This window comes from Equus asinus, chromosome 21, assembly GCF_041296235.1.
Source record: "Equus asinus isolate D_3611 breed Donkey chromosome 21, EquAss-T2T_v2, whole genome shotgun sequence".
NCBI lineage: Eukaryota > Metazoa > Chordata > Mammalia > Perissodactyla > Equidae > Equus > Equus asinus.
Window position 1 is genome coordinate 47305615 of NC_091810.1, and position 16231 is coordinate 47321845.

At 59.9% G+C, this 16231-nt stretch overlaps 2 protein-coding genes across 6 annotated transcripts; one reads left to right on the forward strand and one right to left on the reverse strand.

The window, feature by feature from the left end:
• Positions 1-1014: 1014 nt before the first annotated feature.
• PCBP4 (poly(rC) binding protein 4) lies at positions 1015-11192 on the forward strand. Of its 4 annotated transcripts, none has more exons than XM_044755097.2 (13): positions 1015-1200; positions 7271-7415; positions 7598-7621; positions 7732-7764; positions 7995-8111; positions 8337-8468; positions 8628-8756; positions 9005-9079; positions 9250-9294; positions 9372-9435; positions 9558-9610; positions 9699-9868; positions 10298-11192. In XM_044755097.2, exons 2-13 carry the CDS (start codon positions 7335-7337, stop codon positions 10584-10586), a joined length of 1212 nt encoding a protein of 403 aa, XP_044611032.1. In that variant the 5' UTR covers positions 1015-1200; positions 7271-7334; the 3' UTR covers positions 10587-11192. The 4 variants fall into 4 exon arrangements, with proteins under 4 accessions (XP_044611032.1, XP_044611035.1, XP_070349831.1 ...); XM_044755100.2 differs by having other exon boundaries at positions 10495-11192; XM_070493730.1 differs by having other exon boundaries at positions 1020-1200; positions 8337-8756.
• A 139-nt stretch (positions 11193-11331) lies between these two features.
• Positions 11332-13277, reverse strand: GPR62 (G protein-coupled receptor 62). Of its 2 annotated transcripts, none has more exons than XM_044755101.2 (2): positions 13113-13277; positions 11332-13032 (listed from the first exon to the last, which is right to left on the reverse strand). In XM_044755101.2, the coding sequence occupies exon 2, from the start codon at positions 13005-13007 to the stop codon at positions 11916-11918; it is 1092 nt and encodes a 363-aa protein (XP_044611036.1). In that variant the 5' UTR covers positions 13008-13032; positions 13113-13277; the 3' UTR covers positions 11332-11915. The 2 variants fall into 2 exon arrangements, with proteins under 2 accessions (XP_044611036.1, XP_044611037.1); XM_044755102.2 differs by having other exon boundaries at positions 11332-13027; positions 13113-13265.
• Positions 13278-16231: the final 2954 nt, after the last annotated feature.

Consider the following 16231-nt stretch of genomic DNA (forward strand, 5'->3'; position numbering starts at 1 on the left):
CCCCGCAGGCTCTTGCTGTCTCCAGAGCGCCGCCCCTCCCCCGCGCCTTGGGACCGTCACGGTGGGCCCCTCCCCCATCCTGGCGGGACCAGATGGTCCCCCTGCCCTTTGTCCACCAGGCCAGATGGAGGGGAAGGGAGATTGGATTCCCCTCCCCACCCACACACACCCAGGTGCCAAGAGACTCAGCTATGAGGGGAGGTGGAGGTCAGTGGGACCAGGCTGAGCCGATTACGGAGGAGAGGGGGAGGTAGATTTGCTCCCCAGGAGGCAGCGGCAGGGGTGCAGTGGGGCAAGGAGAGGGCTTGGGAACAGCCCAGCTCCTCCCCGTCCCCGTCCCCGAGTAGAGTACTCAACTGCGCCGCGTCCCTTGCGACCCTAGCCCCAAAAGGAATTCTGGGGGTAGCTTTGGGGGAATCACGGGGCGGGGTGCACAGGGTCACACCGCTCTCAGGCCCCTCCCCCAGCTGGTCGGGTAACCTGTCCTGAGCGGATGAGGGCCGGGCCTCGCGGAAGCTGTGGGTGGCTGAGGGGTGCGGGTCTTGGTGGGCGACAGCCCCACGCGGGGATGGATGGCACAGAAGCGAGGAGAGCCAGGAACCGGGCCCGGCGGAGGGTCGAAGTCCGAGCTCCGAGGGACCTGAGCCGGAGCGGGGCAGCGCGGGGGCTGGCGGCGGGGCCGAGGCCGATAAGGGGGTGTAGGGGCCCGGCAGAGGCGCCGGGCGGGCGGCCCGGGCCAGAAGGACTGGCCGGCCGAGAGCAGAGGGACTCGGAGTCGGGCGCAGCGCGGCTGCACCGCGCTTCAGGCCGGATCCCACCTCGCCCCCAGCTCGCGGGCCTGGAGGAGCTGCGAGGGGAGGGTCGCACAGCCCTCCCAGCAGCGGCCGCCGCTCGGGGCGCACCGCGGCGCGCGGGGCGGGGCGGGGCGGGCGGCTGCGGCACTGGGGCTGCTGGGGCGGGCCCGCCGCGCTGTAATCGGATCCGGGGAGGGGGCGGGGAGGGGCCTGGCCGGGCGGGCCGGGGGGTGGGGGGGCGCGGAGCCGGGCTCCGGGCCGGCCGGGCTCCGCGCCTGTCAAACCCCTCATTGTTCGCAGCTGATGTCACTCGCAGTTGTGAGCGGCCGCCTCTCCCGGGGACAATGTGGGACTGAGCGGCCCAGCCGCCGCGCCGCCGCCGCCGCCGCAGGACAGCCCCAGCGAGGTAGGGCGCGGGGCGGGCGGGGCACCGCGGGCCGCGAAGTTTGGGGGTTCGGCCGGGGGCGGGAGCCCGCGCCCGAGTCCACAGGCCGGGTCCCGGGTTTGGGGGACTGGGAGACTGTGAGGAACACGTTCCTTGTCCCACACGGGCCCAGGCCTGCACAGGTGGGGGGCGCTGGTCTGCCCAAAGAGCCCCCAGCACCAAGGAGGGGCTTCCTGGACCTGAGACCCCAGATCTGAAGCCCTCATCCCACCTGCTGTTTCTGTCCTTTGGACCTGCTCTTCTCTCGACCTCCTGCCTCGGGTTCTGGTTCTGCTCCATCTCTATCCCCATCTGCCGTTCCCTGGCAGTTCCTGGCTCAGCACACACCCCTTCTCATTCTCTGCAGTCCTTGGGGGGGGGGGGCAGACACAGACCTCCAGGCCAGGGGTGTGTGGAGATGACAGTTGGGGGCTCAGAGTGGTCCCTCTTCCTCTGTGGCTCTTCACTCCCTCAGCTCTGACCTAGCTTCTTAGCTGAAGTCCTGCGGGGTGGAGGGGGCTCTGGCTATTCACCTCAGCCTGGCCCTCATGCCTGCCTGGCCAGGAGAGGGAGGTGCCCGCCTCCTCACTCCCCTATCCCAGGCCCGCCATCTTGAGACCTGTGGCACCCAGTGCCCTGCCCGGCTCCAGCACCCCGGGGGAGTGGTCTTCAAGGAGATGCACCCAGGGCCAGTTGCATTCCCTCCTCTCAGAATGTGGGCCCTTGGTCCCCACCAAGCCCAGGATGATCACCTTCATGCTGGACCAACAGGGCATGTGTCCTTAGGGGCCCTCCTTCCCCCACAAAGAGCTCTTAGACCCCAAGGACTCCCCAGGACCTTAAACCTCAGCTCCGGCCCTCACTGTTTCCTGGGGTTACTCTCACTGCTTCAGGCCAGCACCTGGGACCCTATCCTTTTCCCATCTAAAGGTCCTCCTAGCCCCTCCTGGCCGTGGAACCCCCTCAACCTCCAAGGCACCCCATCCCAGCCCCCACCCCCCAGCCTTCATCAGCATGCAGGCTCAGGCTGCCCAAACACAAGGGGATTGTTCTTCTTGCATGCTCAGGGTGGGGGGCTGGGAGCAGGCGGCCCACACACCCTGGCAGGCCTAGGCCATAGGGAGGCTGGCTTTGCCCCACCCTGTGTCCCCAGGCAGGCTCTGTCCACCCTCCCTACTCTCATCACTGCCCCCGCTCCAGCCTCCATCACCATTGCCCAGTGGCGCTGACCTCTTGAGGAAAGAGCTCTGAGCCGCACAGGTGGACCCCTGGGTTCTCCCAGTGCAGCCAGAAGCCTCTCATGTAGCCTTAGAAACAAGCCCCTTCCTCTCTGGGCCTCAGGTTCCTCTCTGGTGAGGTCCTTCCAGCTGTGAAAGGCTGAGCCCGACTTTGTGAAACCTATGCCACACCCCAGCTCTTCTTCCAACCTGCATTCCCCATGAGGAAACCCACTCTGGGCCCCCAGAAGTTTCAAAGCACCTTGTGAATCCCCCACCCTAGTGACATGCCTGAGGATTCCCTAGACCCAGAGAAACAGCAGGTGCAGGGACCGGGGCTGCTGAGGAATGGGAACTGGGGATCCTGTCCAGGCAGATCCTGGCTCTCCCATGTGGCTGGTCCCCATGCCCTGGGTCTTCTTACCCGAGCCTCACTGCTCCTCTTGGACCCTTCGCCTCATCTCTGGTCTCTGAAGCCTTCAGGCCCTGTGAGCCCAATCCGCTCCCTGCACACTGGGCCTGGGCCTGGCTCCTGCCCTCCTAGAGCCCTCTGTGTTGTGGAGAGGCAGCCTCAGAAATGCCCCCTGGGACTCCTTTGAGTTGCAGGCATATCTTTGGGGGACACAGAGGCCTGAGTGATTACATCTGACTTGGAAGGTTGGCTAGGGCTTCACAGAGGAGGTAGCATTTGAGAAGGATTTTGACAGAGAGTGGGGAAGATGGACATTTCAAGCTAGGATCAGCCTGGGCAAAGGCCCAGAGGCCTGGAGGTGCTGGGTGTGTTTTGCAGCCTGGTGTGTATGGGGGATGGGGTGGAGATGAGATGAGAGAAGCTGGCAAGAGCCACATCATGAAGGGCCTTGAGTGCCTGTCTATGTAGATCAGGCTTTATTACTTGGGTACTGGGGAGCCAAGGATGGCTGTTGAGCAGCAGAGTGACCCAGTCTCCAGCATGGAGAATAGAAGCTAGAGACCTTTAGTTTGAGTCAGACAGTGAGGGGATGGGTACCAGTGGGTGGGACTGTACTATAAAGCTGTGCCCTTTCTCCTGGAGCCCAGTCTGGCCCTGGGCCTGCCTCGGTTTCCCTTGGCTGTGAGGACTCTTGGGGGGTTGCCTAACGATGCTCTAAGGAGGGTGTAGCATTTCTGGCACCAGCCAGCTTGTCAGAGCTTCCCTTCCCTGCCTAGCACTGAGTCTACAGGACAGCCCTGGGTCAAGAAACCAGAGGCTGGAGCTGGCAGACCCCAGACTGCTGCCCTGCGGGCCCCTCCTGCCCCCACTCTCCCAAGAAGGGTATGAGTGGCCATCCTGGGAGGCTGTAAGGCTGAGAGACTGGCGCAAGGGTCCAAGGCTGCTGGGGCAGTTCTTGTGGAGGCCTGGCTAATCAGGAAGGGTGAGCATGCTCAGAGAAGGGGATGGGAGGGGAGTCAGGATCCCTTAAAGCTGATCCCCCCCCAACCCCGGGCCCAGTGTCCACCTCCCTGCCACGCCCTGCTTCGCCTGATGCCCCAAGCCATTCCCCAGCATCACTGGGTGTGGCCAGCATGGCTGCTTTTGGAGTGGGAAGGAGGCTGCTTAGTTGGGGGCTGGAGGTGCTGAGGGGGATGTTGGGGGATATGAGGTGGGGGATGAACTTGGAGACTGGACTCCCCTTTCCTCCCCAGCCAGGTGGGTCTACAAGCCCTAGTTGGTCCAGACACTCTGGCCAGCAGAGCCAAGGGAATCCCCCAAGGGGCGGGCCAGTCCACTGGAGTCGCCTGGCCCCAGGAGCCCTCCCCTCCCCCGGATTGTTCTTGCTCCAGAACAAAGCCTGGTGGACACTTGATCCCTGCATGTGGGGGGGAGCTGGCTAAGCCCCCGGCCCTTTGATTGGGCAGCTGTCATGAGAGAGAGACAGCTGGGGGGGAGGGGCAGGAAGGGGCAGCCGCCATCGCTTACACAGCTGTCACCCCCGCTCCGCCCCCTCCAGCCTGAGTGGCAGGAAGCCAGGGACTGAAGGAGTGGGCACTGGATCTGGGGAGGGGGCCTGGGGAGCCGGAGAGAACACCGAGGTCAGAGGCCTGGTCTGAACCTGGTATGTTCTGCCAGGGAGCCCTGCTGACCAAGAGGGGGCTGGGCACCCCCAGAGGTGAGCTGGAGGTCAGGGTGGCATGACGCATGGCTGCCATGTGGGTGGCCCAGCAGGGACCAAGGGCCCACCAGGCTGGAGCAGCAAATAACTCCCTAGAGCCCCAGTGAGGACAGAAGGGGAGACAGTGTGCCTAATAGGGCTGCTTGTTCTTAGGGCCCCTGGGAGAATAATTTGGGAAACCTGTGTCAGAACCCCTTGTTTTCTCCTAAGGAAAGACCTTGAGAGTCCCTCAGAACAGGAAGGAAACAGAGACCAGCATCTCCCCCTGACCACTCTCTGCACACATACACAGCACAGGTGGATAAAGGTCACCTATTGAATCTGGGGCAGTGGGGCTCTGCTGCAGACCCAGGTACCTTTTTCAGGGCAGCAGCCCTAGTTCTGGCCACATTCCAGCCCTTCTGCCCTGTTTTTCCTGGAGCCTTGTGCCCACAAGAGGTGATGTGGAAATGGTATGGGGACAGTATCAGGTCCTCCACCAGTTACCACCCCAAAGGGGTCTCTGAGCTCCAGAAAATTCTGGCGTTCAAGACCTTGGCTCTGGACAAGTTGTCAGACCTTCCCAAACATGACCCACGTCTACTAGCCAGGCAGGGGTCTCAGGGACTACTAAAGCCTGCTCCCCACCTTTGAAGAGACCCCTTTCTAGAAGAGGGACAGCCAGAAAGGGGAGGCAGATGGGGATGTGACAAAGCCCACACTAACAGGCAGGACCCTGCTAGGGCTACCATGCCCCACCTCTTTGTGACCTTGGGCAGGTTACAGACCCTCTCTAGGCATCAGTTTCCCCTCCTGCTTGCTGAATTCATCTGTTCAGTAACCAGTATGGTCTGAGCACCTTCTCTGGCCTGAGCTCTGGGAACACAAGGAGAAGGTGGCAGCCTTGGCTCCTGCTCTAAGGAGCTCCTGGGCTTGGCTGTCCAGGGAGACAGAAACCAAGCACGTCATCACAAGTGCTTTGCTGGGGGAAGTGCAGGCAGCTGGGGGAATGTTAGCAAGGGCAGCCAGCATGAGGCTGGCCAGGATGCTCACAGAGCACAGTCCCTGCATCCACTGTTGACCTCTAACCTCCAGAGAGCCTATGGGCAGCATTGAGGGGAGGGAGGAGCAGGTGTTGGGCAGGCAACAGTTACTGGGTGCTTGGGGGGACAGGATTGTCATCCCCACGGTACAGATGAAGAAACAGAGGCCTCATGCCATGCACTGGCTTGCTCAGGCTTCCTGAGAAAGCCAGGCTCAGATCCCCACCCCACTTCCCACTCCATGCCCAAACTCTGGCTAGCAAGGGGGTTGTGAGAGGGCGTTGGACAGAGCTCCATGCCCTTGAGCTCTGGATAGGGCTCATGTCAGGATAGGGCAGGAGGCTGAGGGGAAGGTGCCCAGAGGTCCCCAGAGTGCTCTAGGCCCATCACACTAATCTTTTGCAGAAGGAATTTGCAGGGTTAGGGCTTGGACTTGGTTCAGACTTGGCACCAGTTGGTCCCACTCCCTGTTTTCCTCCTCGGGTTTTTCGTCCCCCAGTGAGCTCCCCATCAAGGCTCAGCCTTGGCAGGAGACAGCGGCTGGAGGAGAGGGATTTCCAAGCAGGATTAAGGTGCAGGATTAAGTTGGGGCATGAAAAGGGGTCGGGTGGGGAGGGCTGGCGGCTGGGCTAATCCCAGCAGCTAATCTCCAGCTCCTCCTTCCTCCATCAGTTAATGGCCTTGACATTCCCCAGCCCCCCAAACTCCTTTCTTATCCATCACCCAGTCCCGGGGGAAGCATTCCCTCCATTTTATGGATGAGGAAATTGAGACAGAGCCCAAGCGACTTGTTTCTGGTACAATAGAAAGTGCTCCGGGCTGGGAATGGCCAGCCTGGACACTTCTTACCTCCTTGGCATGTAGGAGAAGGCTTGGAAAACCACTGTGCAGACTGCTGATCCCCGATCCCCTCCTCCCCGCCGTGCTGAATGAACCCTGCTCAGAGCTGTCTGCAGGGAGCCTCTGCTTTAGTGACCTCTAGTGGACAGGCATAGCTTCTGGATGTGGGGCTGCCAGCCTGTCCCCCACCCCCCAAGCCTTTGCCAGGCCAGGGGAAGGCAGGGGCAAGAGGGCCCCTCTCAGAGCCTTCTTCCACCCTTCTTTCAAGACCTCCCATGGCACCCCATGGCTGCTGCAGCTTCCTCTCCAGCTATCCTCCATGCTCTAACCAGTGGGAGCTCTGGCCCCCGGATGCAAGTGCTTCTTGTTTGAAGTAACCTTGCAACCTTAACTCAACCTTCAAGGCCCAATCCACAGGGACCCTCTTCCAAGACGTCAGAGAGGCAGCTCCCTGTCTCTGGACTCCCATAGGCCTCCTAGTTAATTCTTCCTTCTAATGTATGATGGGAAGGGAAGGCTACTCATGGGGACTAGGTACCTACCACATGCATGCTTATCTCATTTTAATTCTCATAACTCTTTGGGGGTAGGACTTGGTATCCCCTGCCTACAGATGGGGAAGCTGAGGCTGAGATGGATTAAACGAGCTGTCCAGTGTTACACAGCTAGTGAGTTACACACAAGCACACTGGTCAGTGTGACATTTGAGAGTCCACACTGGGAGTCCACACTCTCCCTCTCTAGGAGTTTGGTTAGCCTGGCCCTGGGGTCCCCATGTAAGGGCAGGGGACCCAAAGGATACCTGAGCTCCTCTCTTACCCCTCTTCTGCCACCCCCCTAGAGCCGGCCAACCCGCAGCGTGGACACACTCCCAGGCCACTGTGGCCCCAGCCCCGCCTGACAGGATGAGCGGCTCAGATGCGGGGCTGGAGGAGGAGCCAGAGCTCAGCATTACTCTCACCTTGCGGATGCTGATGCATGGGAAGGTGAGTGGGTGGAGCTCCACTGTGGCTTGGGAGGGGGCAGAGGGCAGTGTGAGACAAAGCCTGACCAACTGGAAGTTTGATCTCAGTGGGCCTGTTTCCCATGGAGCCCCTGCCCCCGGTGTGGGAGGAGCAGGGCCTGGGGCATTGGTGCCCCCCTCATTCCACTCTTGTCTTGTTTCCAGGAGGTGGGCAGTATAATCGGGAAGGTAGGTGCCCCGTTCTGTTGTGTGTGTCCCCTTCAACCTGAAGCCTCAGTCCAGGAAAGGAGGCAACAACTGTTTAGGCTAAGAGCCATTCTCTGTCTTGTCTCCTGCAGAAAGGAGAGACTGTAAAGCGGATCCGGGAGCAGGTGAGGATGGCGTTTGGGAGAGGAGCCCAGGGTACCTGATTTGGAGGGTAGGGGAGGTCCCTGTTCCACCTTCTCCCTGAACCCCACCATCTGCGATGACCAGTGAGTGCCCCTAGAAGGTGGCCATTGCCAGCCTTGGCTGGGGCCTGGTAAGTGGGGCAGGCAGACAGGCTTCTGGCAAGGAAGCGGAGAAGGAGGCTCGCTGCCCTGGGCTTGTCCTGTACCTGCAGAGCAGTGCCCGGATCACCATCTCTGAGGGCTCCTGCCCTGAGCGCATCACTACCATCACTGGGTCTACGGCAGCTGTCTTCCATGCGGTCTCCATGATCGCCTTCAAGCTGGACGAGGTGTGTGCCCTGCTAGAGTGGGAGGCCAAGGTGGTTCCCGGGAGTACCAGGACTCTAACTCCACACAGTGGCTACAGGTGGGAGGGGAGGCCAAGCCCAGAGCAGGGTTCTCTCGTTGGAGCAGGACTGGGGGAAGGCTTCCCTCCTCACCCTTCAGCAGAAAGGTGCTCTAGGCATGGGGATCAGAAGGGATGAGCATGGCCAACCCACTGTCTTCCTGCCCAGGACCTTTGTGCTGCTCCTACAAATGGTGGGAGTGTCTCCAGGCCTCCGGTGACCCTGCGCCTTGTCATCCCTGCAAGCCAGTGTGGCTCATTAATTGGGAAGGCCGGCACCAAGATCAAGGAGATCCGAGAGGTGAGGGGAAAGGGATACCACCTGCAGGGAGGCCCACCCTCCGGTTGTGAGTGGGGACCTAGGCTTATGGCTTCCTATTCTCTGGGGAGCTCCGAGCCTGGGCAGCCCTACTGTGGGTTATGGGAGCAGCCAGAAGTGGCCCCTGTTCTCTGCTTGCAGACCACGGGTGCCCAGGTGCAGGTGGCAGGGGACCTGCTCCCCAACTCTACAGAGCGTGCTGTCACCGTGTCTGGGGTGCCTGATGCCATCATCCTGTGTGTGCGCCAGATCTGCGCTGTTATTCTGGAGGTGCTGCCCTGGGGCAGGGAGAGTGGACATGGGATGGGCCCTGGGCCTGCCTTGTCACACCCCCAAATCCTATGCATGTGACAGCAGGTGGGGGCAGGGAGGCACTGCAGGGATGGATTAGGAGCTCTAGGATGTTGGGATACATTTACCTGGGGGTCATGGGGAGGGCCTTGAGAACATAGGGCCCTTGGGGAGGTCAGTGGGGCCCGAGAGGGTCCTGATAGAGCCTCCCTATTTGTACCTTCCAGTCTCCACCAAAAGGAGCCACTATCCCATATCACCCAAGCCTCTCCTTAGGTACCGTCCTTCTCTCTGCCAACCAGGTGAGGGGAAACATCAGGCGGGGGGGGAAGCATTACTAGAGAAGGGGGATTGAGATGGGGGAGGGGCTAGAAGAAGGAATTGGGCACCCAGGGAGCAGGGTGAGGGGTAACTGGCTAAACTGTCCTGATCTGTCATAGTAACCCCCTTTTCACCCACATTGTCCCCACAGGGCTTCTCTGTCCAGGGTCAGTATGGGGCTGTGACCTCAGCTGAGGTGAGTGACCCACAGCCCAAGGCACCACTTCCCAAACCAAACCTCCTCTGACTTCTGACCCCTCTTCTTTGACACAGGTCACCAAGCTCCAGCAACTCTCGGGCCATGCAGTCCCTTTTGCCTCACCCAGCATGGTGCCAGGTGAGCAGCCCCTGCAGAAGGAGGCAGGGGCAGATTCCAAGGGGCCAAGGAGCCCCCCTGGAATGGGCATGGGGAGGCAGGAAAGGCCCAGAACCATACCCAATCCCTCTTCTCCCCCACAGGACTGGATCCTGGTGCGCAGACCAGCTCACAGGAGTTCTTGGTTCCCAACGACGTGAGCAGAGGATGGGGTGGTTTGAGGGTGAGTAGGGGGGCTCAGGGGTCTGGGCCTCACCTAGGGTTGAATTCCGCCTTTCCCCCAGCTGATTGGCTGTGTGATCGGGCGCCAAGGCAGCAAGATCAGTGAGATCCGGCAGATGTCAGGGGCACATATCAAGATTGGGAACCAAGCAGAAGGCGCTGGCGAACGGCACGTGACCATCACTGGTTCGCCGGTCTCCATTGCCCTGGCCCAGTACCTCATCACTGCCTGGTGAGTCCGGCTGGGGGATGTATCACATTTCACAGGGGTCACACGCCCCAGAAAAGGGTACAGGTGGGGGTGGGGAGTGCTGACCTCCCTTCTCTGTCTGGGTCTGTCCTCTGTCTCCCCTAACCCTGCCTCACTCACTCCATGTTGCCCCATCTTCCCCTTCTGCAACCATCCCTCTTGTCCTCTTTCCCCATCCCTGGCTCTTTTCCCTGGGTTTTTGGCCTCTTCATTTTTTCCCGCACCCCATACTATATCTGCTTGTCCTTTCTTCCCATCCCCACTTTCCTGTCTTCTCCCCAAACACATCTGCCCCATGTCATTGTTGTCCATTCCTCTCTTTCATCTAATCTTACCCCCTATATTTGCATTCCTTGCGCCCTCTCTCACCCCCACCTTCCCCTTCATCTCCCCCCATATCCCTCTCTCCAGTCTAGAAACGGCCAAGTCTACCTCTGGGGGGACGCCCGGCTCGACCCCCACAGACCTGCCTGCCCCCTTCTCGCCGCCCCTGACGGCCCTGCCCACGGCTCCCCCAGGCCTGCTGGGCACACCCTATGCCATCTCCCTTTCCAACTTCATCGGCCTCAAGCCTGTGCCCTTCTTGGCTCTACCACCTGCCTCCCCAGGGCCACCACCGGGCTTGGCGGCCTACACTGCCAAGATGGCAGCGGCCAATGGGAGCAAGAAAGCTGAGCGGCAGAAATTCTCCCCCTACTGAGGCCAGCTGAGGCACAGGTGCGGGGGCAGGCAGGACCGCCGGCAGGGGGCTGCCTCTACACCCTACCTGCCCAAGGAGACTCCATCCTGGGGTCCCAAACGCCGCTAATGCCCAGACGCATGGATGCACCCCCCCCACCCGGCTCAGGTCTGTGGGAGTTCCTGCTCTCAGAGCCGGGGTAGTTTCTGGCCCAGGGTTCTGGGAGCTGCAGCAGCCCCAGGATAGGGGGTTCCACCCCCTGTAGCTCTGTGCTTGGATGCAGGGAGCATCCTTAGTGCCCCCAATTTGGGGGGGGTCACTCATGTACTCCCCATCCCTTAGGGCTTCCCAGCCCACTACCCCCCTGTGGGGGACAGGGAGGAGGGCTGGGGGGTGGCTGGGGGCCATGCTTCTTTCCCCACCTCCCTGCAGATTCTTGCTGCTTCCACTCATACCCTTTTGACTGGAATGGACTGGCTGGGCTTGGCAGAGGGCAACCCAGAGAGGGGGCACTGCCGAGCAGCTGGGGGAGTGGCGTTGGGCAGGGGCCGAGTTCTCAGCAGCAGACAAACTCTGTACAGTTTTTTCAATCCCTGTTTTTGAATAAATATTCTCAGAGACCAGGAAGCTGTGAAACACTGTGGGTGTTGGCAAAACCTTCAGAAAATGGGTGTAGCTGAGGCCCCAGAGGACCCCCATCTGTGAATCTACCAGCCCCAGCTGGGCCTCGGCCCCTTGCACATGCCAGTTCTGGGGCTTTATGGTTCATGGGGTCATGTTGTCCAGCCTTCTGCCTCTGGCACCAAACTGATCCGCTTGTTTTCTGGGCATTTTAGAAGCTGATGGAGGAGTTCCAGTAGCTTTGTCCAGCCTCTCCTCGGTGCAGATGTCAGGGAAGTCTTTCTGAGTGTCTCTCCTCTGGTTCCTCTTGCTGTGCTGTAATCCAGACCTTGCCCTGCGTGGCCCATCCGTTTGGCTGTGAGCCCTTAGGGCTCTCTGTGATCCTGCCCACCTCTGCTCTTTCCTTGGCCTGCGGACCATCCATGAGTGTCCAAACCACCAAAGCTGGAGGAGCCCTTAGAGATGGTCCAGGGTACAGATGGGAAAACTGAAGCCTAGGGAAGGGTAGGTCTGTGCACAAGGCCCTGCAGAGTTGGGTCCAGAATCCAGGATTCCTAGTTCCCAGAAGCCTCTGGACCTCACAAGGCTGCAGGCCTCCTTTCTCCCGTTCCAGAGCCACATGTCCAGGCAAGGCACCTGCTATGACCTTTGCAGGTGGCTGGATGGGCTCCTTCTGATAACCACCCTCCTTTCTCCAGTCCCAGCTCAGCTTGGGAGACAGATCTCCTCTCAGGTGGTCTCTGGCATGCTCAGGCTCTCCCCTCCTGCCAAATCTGGGGCTTGTTTTAGTGCCTCAGAAGGGCCCAGGGCAGGGCCCTCTGGAGGTCCCTGGATGTGCTGCAGGAGGGCCCGCGGGTGCCACGCCCGTGGAGTGCAGGCTCGCGGGGGTCGGGGCAGCGCTTTGCGGGCGAGGCTGCCCAGCGCCCGGCGCACAGGGCGTTGCAGCAGGCCATACAGGAAGGGGTGAGCCGCGAAGGCCGTGTAGGCTACCCAGGTGACAGCCGCTTCCGCCACTGCGGCCCGCGCGGCAGGCACCAAGCACGCACAGCCGTAGGGCAGCCAGCAGGCTGCGAATTGGCCCACGGCCAGGGCTGGGGCCAGGGCTGCTTTGCCCCCAGGCAGGCGAGGCCGGAGGGGCGGCAAGATGGAGACACGGCTATCCAGAGAGTCGGAGCGCAGCCGGGACCCTCGCGCGGGCGGCGGGGGCCGCAGGGCAGCGCGGCGCGCGACAAGGAAGATGCTGCCATAGGCGCCGAGCAGCAGGAGGGCAGGCAGCGCGAAGGCCAGCAGCGCCCAAAGCGGCCGGAAGGGCCCGAGGCCCCCAGCCAGGACGGAGCAGCGAGCCGGGGCAGGGGGCGGTGCGGGCGGCGGCCCGAGCAAGGAGAGCGCGCCCATCAACCCCGCTGCGGCCCACACGGCAGTGAGCACGAGGGTGGGCGGAGGCCGCGGGCCGGGCCGCAGCGGGTGCACTATGAGGCGGTAGCGCGCTAGGCCGAGCGCGGCCACGCCGAGCGTGCAGGCGGGCAGCAGCGCAGCCGAGAGGAAGCGCGCGGCGCGGCAGGGCGCTGGGCCCAGGCGTACGCGGCCCAGCCCGGGCGGCGGCGCGGCCAGCAGACCCAGCGGCATGATGGAGGCGGCTGCCAGCAGGTCCACGATGCACAGGTGCACCAGGTAGAGCGCGTCGCGCAGTCCTGGCGTGCGCAGCACCACGATCAGCAGCGCGCCATTGCCCAGCAGTGCTAGCGCCTCCACGACAGCCGCCAGGATCAACCCCATCGAGCCTGCGACTTCTGTGGCGTTCAGCCCTGTGGTGTTGGCCATTCGGGCGCTCAGGCTTCACCCTGTGCTAGGATGCAGAGAGCGAAATGGAGCGTCTCCCCCTCCCCCCATTCCCATCACCCGTCTCTTGCTCCTCTCGTCCCTCACCTCGTAGGCTGCCCAGGCGCTGGCTCCGACACCCAGGCTGCCATCCTCTTGGGGGCCTGGCTGGCCCCATGGAGGGGTGCAAGGCTGGGACTGCGGCTCTCTCCTTAGCCCCAGCAACTCAGCCCCAGCTGGAGATGGTACTGGCTGTCACTCTGATGTTGCCCTTTAGAGACACACAGAGCTGGCAAGGGAGGGGCAGGGCCTGGCGCCAGCCCCCTGGGTCCTAGCAGCTGCCAGCTGGAGGCTGGAAGCTGTGCTGTGGAAGTGCTGGGGGTACCTCTGGAGGGGGGCCCAGAGCAGGCACAAGCTGGAGTCTAGAGTGAGGATGTTACAGCGTTGGCTTTGGAGTCAGCCAGACCCTGCTCTGCCTTTCCCAGAGGTGGGAAGTGGCCCCCCCATCTGTGGGGGTAATCAGATCATTCAGCTTTTGTACTGAGGAGAAACTGAGGTACTAGTAAGACAAGAGCTGGAGCAGGGAGACCCCTAGGTACGCTCAGGCCCCCAGCAGGGCTAGCTGTCTTGGAGAAGAGGCTAGGTAAAGTGAGGGGAAAATTGCAGGACTTGGCACGTGGTAGGTGCTCAGCCATATTAGCTTGGCACACAATAGGTGCTTCCTGATGTGTGGAATTAGTGAGAGGAGGCCTTAGGGGGCAATTGCTGTTTTTTAATTTTGTTTTGTTTTTTTGCTGTTAGCAAGTAAGTCCCATTCTGCTAAGAGCACCTGAGTTTTCTTTAGGAAACCATCCCTCCCCAACCCTCAGGACTTGTGGTTTGGGTGAGCAAGATCCCCACCTTCCGTTTTCCTGATTAGGCTCAAAGCCCAGTCAGTGTACGGTACCCCCCAAAGTGTCTGGCTCAGGGAAAGCCATGTGACTCCAGTAGGGCATATGCCTCTCAGGTAAGTTGTCCAGTCCCATGGCAAAACCCCACCTATACCCTGATGGCTTGCATTTGTGTCTGAAGCTCCTTCCTCTCCCCTGAATCCCAGACTTGGGTATCCAGCTGCTTCTTCAGCATCTCCCCTAGTACTTTGAGTACTGGGCATCTCAAATGTCCTGTTGTCCAAAACAGGACTATGACTCTTGACCCATTCCCAACCTGCTCTCCTCAGAGTCTTCCCCATCTTAGTAAACTCCATCTCAGAAGTTTTCACTGATGCCTCCCTTTCCCTCATGCTTCACATCCAATCCATCAACATATTTGAATCCAGCCATTTCTCACCACTACCACTACTATGGTCCCAGCCACTAGCACCTCTCACCTGGACCATTTCAGCATCCTCCTAACTGGTCTTCTGGCTTCTGCTCTTGTACCTTGTGCTGGTTGTTTGTCTGTCTGCTCTCAGATCCATTCCCCAGTCTTCCCCAGTGCTTCTCTGCCTTCCAGAGAGCTGTACTTCCCAGGCTTCTTTGCCAGTTGGTTTTTGGGTATATTCAGCCAGTGGAAGTTACCAACAGAAGGCTGGAGGGTGGAAGGAGGGCAGAAGCCAGAGTATTTTCCTTTTCATGTTCAGCCTGGGGCTCTGGATCTACGTCTGTGGAAGACAGCTTCTCTCTCCTTCAGGCAGCCCCCTCTGTGGTTCTGGGCCTGCAGGGTGACCCCAGCCGCTGGGCATTGGAATACCATTTCCTTCCATTATCCTCCAGCCTAAGGGTGGTAGGAACTTCCTGCTGTTGCTAATCCTTGGATTGCTTCACCATACCCTTTGGTAGTTCAATTCCTTCCCTGTATCAAATTCCCCTTGTCTGGAATACCTAGAGTGATTTCTGTTTTGCCGACTGGATCTTGACTGACACACACCCTACAGTCTACTCTCTGCACAGCAGCTGAAGTGGATCCCTCTGAAAACAAATCAGATCAGGGGCCGGCCCCGTGGCCCAGTGGTTAAGTTCACGCGCTCCACTTCGGCGGCCCAGAGCTTCCCTGGTTCAAATCCTGGGTGCAGACATGGCACCACTCATCAGGCCATGCTGGGGCGGCGTCCCACATGTCACAACTGGAAGGACCCATAACTAAAAATACACAACTATGTACTGGGGGGCTTTGGGGAGAAAATGGAAAAATAAAATCTTTAAAAAAAGAAAAACAAAAACCCCAAATCAGATCAGATCATGACCCTACTCGCATCCCTCCGAGAGCTTCCCATCACCAGAGTAGAATCTCAGCTCCTCTGTGCTGAGTTGGACTTCTCCCCATCTCTGACCTCCCCCTCCTCCTTCTTGCCTACCATCCTTCCAGCCATAGCAGTCATCTTGCTGGTCCTCCCACTTGTCAACTGGTTTCCATCTCAAGATCTTTGCACTTGCTGTTTCCTCTGTCATAACACCCTTCCTTCGGATCTCTCCATGGCTTGCTCTAGTACCCAATTCAGGTCTCTGCTTGAGAGAGGCCTTCAGTGACTGTCTTTTCTAAAATCGTTCCACCTTCCCATCACTAATCCTTTTACCCTGCTTTATTTTTCTTCCTAGCACTTTTCCTACCTGATATTACATTTCACATCTACACATGTGTTTGTTTAGAGCCTGTTTTAGTAGAATGTAAGCTCCAGGAGAGCAGGGACCTCGTCTGTGACTCGCTCGTGCCTGTGCCTCTAGAACCCAGCACAGGCACATGGTCAGCATCAGCACACATCTAGGTGGTAGACACCAGGGCATAGACCTCCAGGTTTGACTCATTTCCTACTGGAATTCAAAGGGCTCTGGTCCAATTATCCATTATTCAGAAGAGAAAATTGGTGCGCAGAGAGTGAAGGAATGTGTCCCAGATCACACAGCTGAGTTGTACCTGGAACCGAGGTCACCTGCTTCCTAGGGTCTGTCCACACAGGCACCACTTCCTGTACTTGGCCACACCTTGGACGTGGGCATTTGCCTCTAGGAGGTGAAGCTGGATTTTTGAGGTCTTGGTTCAGAGGAAGGAGTAGGTGTTGGCCTTCTCCCTGTCCAGTTAGGCCTGCAGGCCTGCGCCAGCCCCTGAGCCACCAGGGCCTGGGGAGGGCTCACCAGGGCCAGGTGGGGATAGCAAAGGAGAAAAGTGGACTGGGGGAGGCAACAGGAAGGGATGGGGGCTATGGTGGGTTGGAGAGTGCACGCTCCCGTCAAAATCAACTAAATAAAAAG

What these genes read in the sequence shown, in the direction of transcription:
- GPR62 (XM_044755101.2), bottom strand. Translation starts at nt 13,007, where the DNA reads ATGGCCAACACCACAGGGCTGAACGCCACAGAAGTCGCAGGCTCGATG.
- PCBP4 (XM_070493730.1), top strand. Translation starts at nt 7,335, where the DNA reads ATGAGCGGCTCAGATGCGGGGCTGGAGGAGGAGCCAGAGCTCAGCATT. An exon ending in TGGGCAGTATAATCGGGAAG is followed by an intron (nt 7,622 to 7,731) that starts GTAGGTGCCCCG and finishes TGTCTCCTGCAG; the next exon opens with AAAGGAGAGACTGTAAAGCG. An exon ending in GGGCTGTGACCTCAGCTGAG is followed by an intron (nt 9,295 to 9,371) that starts GTGAGTGACCCA and finishes TCTTTGACACAG; the next exon opens with GTCACCAAGCTCCAGCAACT.